The following is a 14346-nucleotide window of genomic DNA, read 5'->3' on the forward strand; positions in this document are numbered from 1 at the left end:
ATATATATAATCTATACTCTATAAATATATTATTATAACATTATACTAATTATACTAATTATGATTATATTTAACAATTATTTTATAATTATTATAATATATTATTGATATATATTATCTACATATATTATATATATACATATTAAATATATATATATATAGAGAGAGAGAGATTTGCCACTGAAAATCTACCTAGCAAATACCGATGGCTTTCCTCAACAAGCAAATCTGTCTTAAAATTTAGAGATTACGTACTTATAACCCACATATTAGGTAGTCAAGCAAAGATGGAGTGAAAGGAAAGAGAGAAGGAAGACATTTCCACTTTGATGTTTTCTGTAATTCCATATCCTGTAGGGTTTATCATTTTCAGATGATCACTTTCTTCTTTTTATTGTTGATTATCTTGATCCCTGTGACATGAACCAATAACACAGTGGGGGAGAAGTTACTCACAGCACCTTTCCGCCTGAGTGCAAGCTATTAAAGCCTCATCTCTTCTTATCGAGATAAGTTGTTGGTATCTTGTAAATCAGTTACCAAAATCTGTGAAGTTTGAAGCTCACTCTGAACCATCAGCCTAGGATCATGTGAGTTGTGCCCTCTCCTCTCCAGGATTCTAAAAATCTTACCAGATCATCCTGAAACAGGAGACCACTCTTTTTAACCATCAAATTTCACTCAAATATCATCTGTTTCATAAAGCCTTTCTTAAGATCAATATCCCCTCCAATTCTGACTCCATAGGCAGAGTTTGATTTACTACTCTTCTTTCCCAAACACCTTGCTGTATAGAATCTTCTTTATAGGATTTATTACTCCATATTATAATTAATAGTGTTAGATCTTTCTAACTCTTTGGACATGAACTCCCTAAGATTAGTCTCCCTAAGTCAAAGTGGTTCTCGATGAATAACTTGTTGAATGAATGTATGAGTGGATTAAAATAGGTCACTTGCCTGTTCTCAAATTTCATGTTGCTCATCCCTTGAAGGACACAGTAGATTGAGAAAATTTTATACATAGGTTTTATAAAAAAGGAGAAACACTAAGTTAAGTAACATAGTTCAGTTTGAACTGCAGTCTGAAAGACTCATTTTTTTTTTCATCATGTTCTTTGCCCCCCAAAGAAGTTCTGGCATATTCCATCAGTGGGTAAATCACAAATCTGGCAAGTTTGAATTTACAAGTCACACTTAGCTATTATTGTCCTCCTATCAGTGATGGGATGAGAGGAGAAACCATAGAAATCTCGGAAATGTCACAAACTATAAAAAGTCAGTTTGTAGTCTATGAGCTGGAGAAAACAATATTGCTAGTTAGATGCAGGCCAGGAAGCCATCAAGCACCCACCAGCAAGCCAATTTAGGGGAAAAAAAATCATGAAACGATTTCTTCTCTCAGTTTGAGAACAGCACCTTTTACAGGAGGTTTGTTATGTAACGAAGATCTGCTTTCACTTTCTGGGGGCTGGCCAAGACTGAAAAGGGAAGTGCCAGCCTAGGGAAAGAAAGACTGTTCTTTTGATATTGCCAGCCATTACCAGATATGGGAGTGCAAAAAAAGCCAATTCTCTGAAGATTTATAGTTATGTCTAGCTTGTTGACTCAAGCAGTTTGGAAAATCTTCAGAGATACAGTTTATTCGAACTAACTCAGACTCCAAGCCTATGGAGAGGGGAAAAAAACAGAAATAATATGTACACAGCTTCAAGTCAAATACTTTTGACCTTAAATTTACATAGTTTCTCAAGTGGAAAAAAAAATGCACTAAACAAAATACATACTCCTGCTTAAGATGTGGCAGTTCATTCTGTTGAAAATAAATTGATGATTATTGTTCAATTATTTTTCTTGGCTTGCATGGCAAAAACTCTAGTAGGCAATACAGTAGGGAACTACCATGCTTTTATATAAGTTAAAAGAAGTATTGAGTCCCCAATCTCAGAGAATCCTTGAAAAAAGTCACATAGGACCCTTGGCACTATAATTACATTTTCACTATATTCTCAGAATATATATTATATCATACTTGCAATGGTATGAAATTATATGGGAAAGCATCATTATGAAGCCAAAGAAATATTAGCTCAGTGTATAAAAACAACAAAACAAATATTGTTGAGTATCCCGTATGTGTCAGGCTCTTTTCTAGATGTTTGTAATAGGCTGTTGAATAAAGTAAACAAGGTCCCAAGGTCTTTACTTATGTTCTGTGAAGAGAAGACAAGTAATAAATAAAGAAATAAATACCAATAATAAACTGCAAAGAATAAAGAAGAAACTATAAGAGGAGGGGGGAGTCAGAAGGAGCAGTATTTTTTGAGTGCAAATGTATATTTCAACAAGCACATACCCAGAGAAATCTATCTTCCTTTAAGATGAATACTTTGACCATTTGGAAAATAGGTCTAGTGATTGTATGTGTAATTTGATTAGATGTATAGGGTTTTAGTAATGAGCCTATAGCTTCAGAGATTGAATGGGAAGACACTTGGTCCACCTGCTTATAAACCACTGCTTTGCTTCGTACACCCTGACTTTGGAAACGTGTGATTTTTGTGCCCAGACTGTTGCTATGATAAGTACTCAACTGATGTTTTTCCAGGAGACATAAGATATATGGGTTCTATCCCTGATCAGGAAGATCCCCTGGAGGAGGGCATGGCGACCCACTCCAGTGTTCTTGCCTGGAGAATCCCATGGACAGAGAAGCCTAGTGGCACTACAGTCCATGGGGTCACAAAGAATCAGATATGACTGAAGGACTTAGCACACATGTATGCAAGATCACCATCAAATACATTTTCTAGGGACTTTCACCGTGACACAAACTCACATCTCATGCAACTTACTATAGATGGGAACTCTATTTATTATTTCTGAAAATCATCTGCGTGGACTTTAAAAAAATATTTCCCACCAGCTTCCATCCTGTTAGGAAGCAGGCTGGAGCACATGGACACCGCTAGGCTCCTCCGTTCTGACTTCCTCACACCAGGGTCCTGGCCACAGTCCCTGCACAGACTTTTCATAGAAAATAAAACAGTGTGCTCATATGATTCCTGTGATATACAGATTTGTCACCCTTATTTTGACTTCTCAAAATTTTAATGACCATGTTCCAGACTACAAGATGAGTTGCTGGAAGAAATGTAAGTTAAATCTGTGAAGGCTGCTCGTTAAACAAACAAAAACCTTATTTTTTTTAAATACAGTTTAGAAATTATGTACAAGTTTAAAAAAGTTTTAAAAAGCCACCAGGAGGACATTCAAAAACTCAATTGCCTCTCATAGTTCAAATAGTAGGGAATAATCCCAAGTGGCTTGGTTGTGCGGAAATCATTAGCATTTGCTAAGATTTTCCTTACTGATGGTACTCTATACCCTGTCTAAGGACACTGATAGATGATTCCAAATGGAGAAGGCAGTTGGGGCAAGTCATATAGCGTAATTTTTGATGAAAATGGAACGAGTAAGGGATTTGAATTATTGTAATGAATCAAATAGGGCTTCCCTGGTGGCTCAGATGGTAAAGAATCCCCCTCAATGTAGGATACCCAGGTCCTATTTCTGGGTCAGGAAGATCCCCTGGAGAAGAGAATGGCTAACCACTCCTTATTCTTGCCTGGAAAATTCCATGGACAGAGGAGCCTGGTGGGCTACAGTCCATGGAGTTTACAACTGAGCGACTAGCACTTAATGAATCTAAATCTATAAATGCATATAAATATAGATCATCCTCTCCCACCATGGCATCAACTGAATAGAAGTTGAGAACAGGGCAGTAAACAGTAGTTGAAATTGAATCCTGTGAATGATTAATCAAAGGCAGAGTAGGTTACTAATTCAAAGATACAATAGTGATTCCTTTAAATGTATAGCAATTTTAAGGTTATAATCATAATTTCCTGAAAGTTAAACAAGTGTATATTTAAATGGATAGCTTACTCCTTTATTGCTCTGGTCCAGGTCATAAGTATTTAACTATTAATAATTCGACAGCAACCTGAAATACTCATTAAAATGTAGTTATTTAGTGACTTAAAATTATTAAACTGATTGAACATGCTTTTTTTTAAACAATTGATTTTTAAGTTACATTTATAAATAAAAATGTTGAAGGATTTTGAGAGATGTTATATAGAAAAGAAGTAGATGTCTAGAATAGTCATTTTAACTCATTATACTTTTTTCTATGCTATTGGACATATAAGACATAATGCTTTGTCATTTAGAAAGTTCAGTGGAGTTCTTCCTAGATGTGCACATGTGCCATTTATACACAAACTGTTATCCGAACCCAGATGGTCTTATGACGTCTAAAACATTACCATTCTTATCTGTTCCTGCCACCCAGAGTAGAAACATCACCTTTCTCTTCCTTTATATCTTATCCCAATGATCCCTAGATTCATCCCAAACCCTTCCTCAGTAACACATCTTATTTTGGAGGCAGAGCTAACCAATATCTCTATTTCTTTGTCTTATGTTGAGGTTATTAATAGTTCTTTTTTATTACAATTAACACCACAATGAATAACTTTGTGCATAAACTATCCTTCACAGTTTGCTTTAAAAGAAATGAACACAAAATTAATCTCTGATGATTTTGAACCCTGAAGGCATACCTGTTTAGACATGTGTTCCTCATGTAAAATGAGAAAAAAAAACATGGTAAATATTTGTCTTCTCTTAATTACTTATCTATCTGCCTCCCTATTTAAATTTTAAGTTTCTTGAGGTAAAGGATTATGTTAGAAAATTTTTACATTTCCTGTGAGTCCAGAATTATTCCCTCCCTAATTCTCAGTAAAAGTTTGAAGTCTTGAACTGAATATGCAACGACTGAATGTTCAGCAAAGGAACACCTGCTTTTGCCCCCACAAGCTACAGTGCATGTGAGGATTTTCATTGGCTCTCTCTACACACAACATCTGTTGCCAACAGGTGATGCATTTTGGAGAAAAGAGCTTTGCCAGAGGGATTTTCTCTTACTAGCATCCTCTTTCCAGATGTTTCTTTACCATAGCGTATCCTGAATTATGAGGCCCCAGGAGGTGGTTGCAATCACTGGACTGACATGTCACACCTGGAATTCAACAGTATTCACCCACCACAGAATTCCCCATAGTTAAATGTTAAATCTAAGTTTATTGCTAAGGGATTTGGCTGTTTTTCTGTGAAGTCAAATATTGTGCTTAATATTAGTTTACCACTACTTACATTTACCACTTTTAAGTACATGTGTAAAAATGAAAATAAACTATTTTAAGATCAGATAAAATTTGAGAAAATCATTTAATTTAGAGGCTAGAATGCATGTCTTATGGCACTCCATAACTTCTCTTAAATATTTATACCTCTGTCCAAAGTTGAATTAGTTTTATGTTTGAAATAAATAAACTAGTCAGACTAAACTGATACCACTGTGCTACATAAAGAAGGAAAGTATCACATAACTTCTTCTTTGTTTAATAGTAGACATTGGTATATATGTATTTACACATACATCTATATACATACATACATACACATGTATGTGTATATACCCATGTATATCATAGTTTACTAATTAAATCAATACCTACATCCATCTATCCAAAGGATATTTTTTGTTTAATGCTATAATTTTATTAAATATTCAATTCACCAGTAAATCTTACACATTTTTCTCTACTTTCTTCCTAAGGTATTTTAATATCTTTATTTCTGTTCTGTTTCAGTTAAGCTAAAAAGAGTCTTCTGTTTGGAATCGTTTTTAGTTTTTGCTTATTTGCTTGAGACGAGCTCACTGAAGAATTTAATCATAATATGTTTTAAATGCCAATTAAAGTATGTCATTTAGAAACAGTTACAACAGTATATCACTTAAGAATAAACCTTTTCCTCAATCATATCACCAGTTACATATAGTCAAATACATTGTGTTTGTAATCAAATCCTCCCAGATTTTCTTGTAGCAGAGTTTGGGTTCCATTAAAAAATCAAAGATGATATTCAAAGTATGAGCAATTTAATTCATCCCTATGACAGATTATAGATCCTGGTTTTCAAAATAGCTACAAAAACACATCTCTTGCCAAAAGACACCCTAAGAATGGAACAATGAGAAAATATCCACTACAAAAGTATGTTTTTATAATAGTGATCAATATATTGAATTGCCATTTATTTAGCTTTGACCTGAAGCTTCAACATACTATAATTTTTATGTAGAAACAAAAACTGGTACAGAGCACTCATGTATACCATCAAAGTGGTAAAGTTTGGAGAGAAATTTTAAGGCATGGGAAAGAGCAGTAGTGAAATTAAGTTCAAACACCAAATATGTATTTTAAAGCTTATAATAATAATAATATCTAACAACAATTCCAGGAGCTTTTCTAAACCCTTTAAATATGTTTACTTATTAATTCTCACAGCAGCTATGTGGGGTTTATACTAATATAACCTCCAGCTTTCAGATGAAGAACTCAGGCTGAGATAAGACAGCTAGTCTGCAGAGGACCCAGGATTCATATCCATGCTGTTTAAGGATTAAACGCGATCATTTGCCGTTTGAGAGAATGCCGACATTCCGGAAGTTAATTTAGGTATTTTTTTATCCAACACTCCCAAAGTTTACCATGGGTCACTACTTGTGTCACCTTCTCTGATATAAAAGTTTCCATAGCTTGATACATCAGAGAAAATAAAACACATCACAGTATTTCCCTTTTCACTCTCATAGACCTACAGAGCAACAGGTCATAACAAATGTTCCAAGAAATCTCAACATAAAGAGACCTGTTTCAATCAATTTCAATTCATTGCTGACGAGAAAATACATATTGGACATATCTTTCACAGCCCTTAGAGTTTGTGTTCCTTAGAACATAAATGATCAGAAAGTCCAGTCCTGCTCTTTGGCAGATGAGAAAATTGAGGACCCCATTGCCTTTGTGAACTTGAAAACATATATCCTAATTCTATGTTTTACCTCACTTAGTTCATAAATCAGCATATAGGCATAGCTGTCCTACTATTTTAAATTTCTTCTAGATTTCCATTTTTCTCTAATCATTTCAACTGGAAAACCATCATTATAGTGAAGTATGTAGATGGAACGGACAGATGACTATATTATAGTTTACTTAGTACAAAGTACTCACAATAACATTTAAACAACATATAAACTTTCATTATTAAATATTTAATTTTTCCTAATATATTTCATAGTTAAATACTAGAGAAATTTAAAACCAATCAAAAAGGGGGAAAAAAAAAAACCCTCTGGGATAATCTTGAAGATCTAGAGAGTCTTTTGTTTAGGTGATGATCCTGAGCCATAAGTTCATTTCACCACCTCAGTTTGTTTGCATAACATGGAGCTAATCATATGTAGTTCAACAGACTGATATATATATATATATATATATATATACATATTTTTTCTGACCACTGCATGTTTTGCCATTTCAGTTCCTCCGAAGATTTATGACATCTCAAGCGATATGACCATCAATGAAGGAACCAATGTCACCCTTACTTGTTTGGCCACTGGGAAACCAGAGCCTTCCATTTCTTGGCGGCACATCTCTCCATCAGGTAAAACAGAAGTGTATCAGTGTTGTTCCTGCTGTTCATATCATTCTGCAAACTCATTCAAAACTTAAGCGACCACTAATTTTTCATATCTTTTTCACGAAGTAGACAGGATGCATATTTTTATACTAATTTTTTATACCCAAATTTCTGCAGTTCACAAAAGTTAAATGAACATTTTCTGTCACGTAGTGCAGAGTAGAACCTAGGTCTCTTGATACCTAGGCAAGGTTACTTTCATGGTAGTATACTGGATAATCACACATCAATAGACAAAAGACTCAAATGGAAAATGTCACAAGAGAAATATCTTCATTTAAATGTGTAAGGCTTTTATTCAGTCGGCATTCACATGTTAATAGGCCAGTGTGAACTGCTGAGGTAATCAGGGGAGAATGAAATTATACAGATTATGAGGTTGCTGAGTCTAATTTCAAACTGTAGTTCAGAATCAAGGATTTGGCAGTTAACAATAAATTTTGACTGATGAGGAATCTAAAAACATAAGAGTTAAGTAACTTGTAAAAGATCACATAGCTAGATGAGATTAAGGGATATAACATGTTTATTAGTGTCTTGTGCTTTTGATACAAGGCACATCCTCCTAAAGAGATTGTCAGTTTTAGGAAGCTGGGAATAAACATCATCAAAACAAGTCTATTTTCACAGAACAACTCTAAAGTCATCTGTTTGTATAAAATCTAAATATTTGAATAATATAGCTTTAAATGTACCATGGAAGTAAGAGTGGTACTTTTTGTGAATAGGATCCCACCACATTTCAGATAGACAAAATCTGATTTTTATTTGTTTTGTATTTGGGATAGAAATAACTTGAACAAGGCTAGTATGAAGAAATCTCTTTTAAAGGAATCAGAAAGACATTTTATAGAGATGTAGAAAAAGTACAATTAGAACATCTCTTCTATCTGCTAATGCTTTCTTTAATTTCACTTACCCTTAAGTGTCTTTCAATTTCCTCATTTAGGCAGTAGGTCTAATGAGACTTCCTCACATCATACATTTAGTATTACTATTAATGTGAGAAAAAAATCAATATAACAGCAATATATGCTTATATAATATGCATTACGGCCCCTGTAATATTTCTGAAGCATGAGTGTGCTCTTGACTGCCAACGTTTTCCTCTCTAGAGTGGCTAAGAATCATAGAACTGATATGTGAGCCCTGAATTAGTGGAAGGACTCTCCATGGAGTGTGAGACAATCCCAGGACTAGCAATTAGAATACATGTGCTCCAATCTCACCTTCCTTATTCATCAATTCAGTAAATCCTAGTGCAAATCTCTTAGCCTCAGTTAGCTGGTTTCCTACTTTCCAAAAATCGAATGATAAAAATCTCTGGCTATTGTGAGACTCAAAAAAGATAATACTTATAAATGTGCTTTTAAAAGTATAAGGTGATATGCAAATGTAAGGCTGATTCTTAATCATCTTCCTGGATTTAAATCTGATATGAAAATATAATTTTTCTAAGAATGAAGCACATAATCTCCACATTCATACAATTTAAGATTAATATTTTGGATTTAACTCTTCTTTGTGGTACTTATTATTATGCATATTCTTTTTGTAAGTGCTTGGATATATTTTAGTTTAATTAAATACCATGAATGTTGGTTAGTGAAGTTATTAGAATAATGATAATGGATAACATTTTGAAGCCGAAAGAAGACAGATTGGGTTATAAGTTAAACTGTACATAGTTTTTCTGATCCTACCATACAGAGCAAATGAGTAAAATTAGCATAACTATTAACTGTTATTTAATGAATAGCTACACATAGCTGATATTTTTATAAATGCTTCCAATAATTGCAAACTGCAATTTATTAATAATCTAAATCCCAATGCTCAGCAACATGGAGTTTCTGCTTTAAGTAACATGTCATCATTCTATTACCTTTCTTCAATTTATATATTTATATTTGAAAGCAAAATTATAAACTTCATTAATCTATTTTTTAATTTGAGGTAATCAATATTTTGCACATTCTCCTCTGTCCTTTTTCTGTATCACAAAAGAAAATGTGTCTCAAACAACCATCACCATGTGAGCAGTGTTTAGTGTTAAAAGTAGATATAGATAGATTTCCTGTCAATATGAAAAACAATGACTAATTTTTGTACATGTATGATTTATTTATTCTACCAGTACTTTTAGTAATTCTTATCAATTCATTTATGGTCTATTCTGTTTTTAAAATCATTAAAAAGAAAAATGACTGATGACTGGAAGGCAGCTCCACAGAGCTTCCTCCTTATCTGTGGAAAAGTTGGGTTGTGGATTCAACTATACCATAGACACTGCCTGAAAAATTGAAGTTGCCATTCCACTTGTTAGTTCAAACAACTTAGTGTATTAGCCCCCAAATATCTTTCCTGTAAAGTTTCTGGACTTATGAGCTTCCTTAGAGTTACTTATAGTCAGGATTTCTTCCTTTCTATTTTTTTTCTTTCTATATGTTGAAATTTATTTCAAATTCATATTTAAAATGTTTGGGATTAGCAGATGTAAACTATGATATATAAGATGGATAAACAGTATCCTACTGTATAGCACAGGGAGCTATATTCAATATCCTGTGATAAACCATAATGGAAAAGAATATGAAAAAGAATATATACATATATATGTATATATACATGTACAACTAAATCACTCTGTTGTACAACAGGAATTAAGCACAATATTATAAATCAACTATACTTCACTAAAATTTAAAAAAATACAGTAAGAAAAAGAAAGTGTTAACAGAAATAATGCAAAGTCTACCCTCTGTCCTTTACTCAGTTTCATCCATCATTTTCCCTCTTTGCGTCAACATTTTCTGTGTGTAGGGTATTCAGAAATACTTTTTTCATTGAATTATTTGAAGAGAACACCTTGCATACATCAAGCTGTTTTCTCCCTATTTATATCAGTGTGCATTTCTGAAGAACATTTTATTGTATAACCATAATGCAAATTTTAACTTTTGCACCTTGAATGTTGGCATTTTACTTTTATCTGATTACTATCCATATTTCAGTTTTGTCAACTGATCAAATAGTGTCCTTTAAAGAATTCTTTTTCTTTTAGTACAGAATCCAAATGTTGTATTCAGTTATCATACCACTTTAGTTCTCTTTAGCCTGGGGACTAATTCCTTGGTCATTCTTGGTCTTCCTTGACATTTTTCTTTTCTTTTGTTTTAAAAAAAAACAGAATATTTCTCATGTTGAGTTTGACCCCTGTTTCCTCATGACTAGAGTCTAGTTGTATCCACCTGGGATTAAACAAGTAATGTTGTAACGTCTCAGGAATGATATCTGAAGGTACAGGATATCCAAGCCTGCTTCTGAAATTGAGGGATCTCTTTTTACAGTTCTTGAATGCTCTCAAATGCTGTAATACCATGAAGTAAAACTCACTTAAAACTTTTAGAGAACATAGGCAAGTTTACACAAGGCACTTGATTTTGAATAGAGAGACAAAATAAAATTCTTAATCACACATCATTGAATTGATAAATCTAGATCCAGTCAGAAAAAATAGAGAAACTTAAAAAGCCAAATTTTAAAATAATAGTTTATATATAACAAATACAGAAGTATTCTGAAAGCCTTTGTCAAATTCCCACTCACTCATTGCTGTTTATCTTAATCTCTGTTTCCCAGTTCTTTCCTATTCTTTGATACCTGGAATCAACAGAGATATTCTTACTTCACCCTGGTGATGTTTATAATCTAGTAAAGATATTCTCTTAGCTCTGAAGCTGAAATTTGAGCTAAATGCTGGGCTGTGTATCTCAAACTCCTTTTCTTCTAATTTCTATATGACTAGTGCCTTTTGAAAGAATGATCTCATCCTAATTTTCCATAGGCGTTAAGAGTATTGCCTAATTCAAGATAAAGGCTGTTCCTTTGTTCTGTTCTGTTTTTCTCTCCTTTTGTATTTGTCAGGTCCTTGTTACAGAGCACTTATAAAGGAAACCACAAACAAGTGGTCAGAGGTGTAAGAATAGAATCAGAAAGTCATGATTACAAGAAGACAAAAGAGGAAAAATTTCCTGGAGCAGTGAGTGGTGAACAGTATCAATCAGGTCAAATAAGATCAGATATTTGGGTTAGGTAGTTTGGTGATCATCATAGTCACTCAGTGACATAATGAGCCAGAAACTCAGTAACAGAAGAATAAAGAGCAAATAAGAAGTGAATAACTTAGCTATGGAGGTAAGCTATTGATCCAATTAGTCAAGGTTAAAATTTTGTTTTATTACTTTTTTTTCTTTTTTTTTTTTGGCTAGCTTGTGGGAACTTCTGACCAGGGATTAAATCCTGGACCATAGCAGTGGAAGCACCAAGTCCCAACCACTGGACTGCCAGGGAACTTCCCATATTACTTTTTTCTACTAGGAATATCTTTTGTCCCCCCATATAATTGTCAAACTTGCTCCTTCTTCAGCTTTTAACTATTTCTAAGCAGCCCAGGAAAAATTGGGTGCTTCTTTCTCCATGGTCTCATGGTACCTTATGCCACCACTCATGCAGGACTAATTCTCTGAATTGTAGCTTTTGGTTTTGTCTGTGGTCCTATGGGACAGAGACTCCTGTCCAGAAACAAAGTCAATTGGCCTTTGTATCCCATGCCTTGGCACAGAACCTGCACAAAGTAAGAGCTCCATAAATACTGCAGAGGTAATAGATGCCACTCTCTGCTCTTGTTCCCACATGACTTCTTAGAAGTAGAAATTAAAATTTGAAGGGATGACATGGTTGGGACACAAGCAAGTATTTCCTGTCTGATATCTCCATTAACTTTATCCCCCTGATATAAACCCAGAAACATATCCCTAAATATGAACCAGCCCTTTATTTGCTTATGCCTTCAATATGGCTGCACCTCTATGGTACTATGATTTATAAGAGATATGTATTTGACCTTCATGCCATTTCTGGCACTGAACTCCTAAAAATCTTGGAATTTCACATCAGAGGAATAAGCTATAAAGGTGTTTTTATTATGCTAATGAGCTGATTTGGGGGCCACACCTTAGATTTGTTGTCAGGAGAACCAACTATGTGATTGAAGGGTTGGGATTTTCGGTCCCACTACACTGACTTTTGAGGTGGGAAGAGAGGCTGGAGGTTGAATTAATCCTCAATGGCCAATGATTTAATCAACCATGCCAGTGCAACTATACTCTCATGTGTGTTAGTCACTCAGTCGTGTCCAACTCTTTGCAACCCCATGGACTGTAGCCCACCAGGCTCCTCTGTCCATGGGGTTATCCAGGCAAGAATACTGGAGTGGATTGCCATTCCCTTCTCCAGAGGACCTTCCCAACCCAGGGGTCGAACCCAGGTCTCTTGCATTGCAGGCAGATAAAATGCAAAAGGACAGAGTTTGGAGAGTTCCTAGATCTATGTACATGGGAAAATTCAGGAAGAGTGGTACATTCAGAGAGCATGGAAGCTTCTCCCCTCATTCTTTCCTCATACTTTGCCCCATGTATCTGTTTCATCTGGATGTTTCTGAGTTATGTCCTTTTGTAATAAACCAGTAATCTAGTAAAAAAAAAAATGTTTCTTGGAGAGCTGTGAGCTACTCTAGCAAATTAGTTAAACCCAAAGACAGAGTCTTTGAAACCTCTAATTTATAGCTTCCTGATTGAAAGCATGTTACTGAATGAACTTGAGACAACTCACCTGCTGTATAGACAATTTGCTAACAACAGGTTGCAGTGAAGGAAATGATAGCATTTATTGAAGCGCACCAAGCAAGGAGAATAGACAGCTCATGCTCAAAAGCACCTGAAATCCTTGATGGTTTTCAGAGAAGGGTTTTTAAAGACAACATTTAAAAGTGAGGGAGGGCTGTAGGGAGCCTGATTTTCTCCTGATAGGTTGATGGTGAGGTAACGAAGTGGTGTTTCAGGACACTCAATTATCAGTCTTCTGGTTCCAACCAGTCTGGGCTCTGTGTGCTTATGGTCAGTATGTAATCACCATCCTCTTTCTGGGAAGGGTGGGAATTAGTTTCTGAGATATATATTGGATTGTTATATATATTCCTTGCTCAGTCAAGTTCAACTCTTTGCAACACCATGGACTATAGCCCACCAGGCTCCTCTGTCCATGGGATTTCCCAGGCAAGAATACTGGAGTGGGTAGCCATTCCCTTCTCCAGGGGATCTTTCTGACCCAGGAATTGAACCTGGATCTCTTGCATTACAGCCAGGTTCTTTACCATCTAGACTACCAGGGAAGCTAGGATTTTATTTTATCACCTGACTATTGTTTCTTGACTACCTTTCTTAGGCTTCTGCATCCTCTCACTAACCTAATTAGTAACTGTATGAATTTGCTTTTTGGAACTCAGAAAAGACCTAGGAGACCAAAACCTTTTCCTATAAATAAGAAATGGAGTATGCAGAGGGGCTTTATAGCAGTGAGGGCTGCACAGAGTCCTGTTCAGTTTCAAGCACAGGTGATAACCTAAAATTGCTACTGACATTTGTTGAGGGTCGGGGACAGGGCAGTCTTGTCTTCCTGAGCTCTTCATCTGTGAAATCCAATGCTTTTTCTGGGTAGAGTCAGAATTGAGTTGAAATGTAGAACATCCAGCTGGTATTGGATAATTGCTTGGTGGTGTTAAAAAAAGATGCACAAGGTGAGAATAGCCAGTTAAGATTTATTTGAGGCAAAATGAGGAGTTCAGCCTGGGAGACACCACCTCAGATAGCTCTGAGATACT

At 35.0% G+C, this 14346-nt stretch overlaps 1 protein-coding gene across 1 annotated transcript in view; it reads left to right on the plus strand.

Annotated features, from left to right (window-relative positions):
- Positions 1-14346, plus strand: part of NEGR1 (neuronal growth regulator 1) — a 973420-nt gene that overhangs the window by 560317 nt on the left and 398757 nt on the right. The window contains exon 3 of the mRNA XM_070467931.1: positions 7464-7589. Coding sequence (XP_070324032.1) covers positions 7464-7589 — 126 coding nt within the window. The remainder of the gene's footprint in view (positions 1-7463; positions 7590-14346) is intronic.

Source organism: Odocoileus virginianus, chromosome 5 (assembly GCF_023699985.2).
Source record: "Odocoileus virginianus isolate 20LAN1187 ecotype Illinois chromosome 5, Ovbor_1.2, whole genome shotgun sequence".
NCBI lineage: Eukaryota > Metazoa > Chordata > Mammalia > Artiodactyla > Cervidae > Odocoileus > Odocoileus virginianus.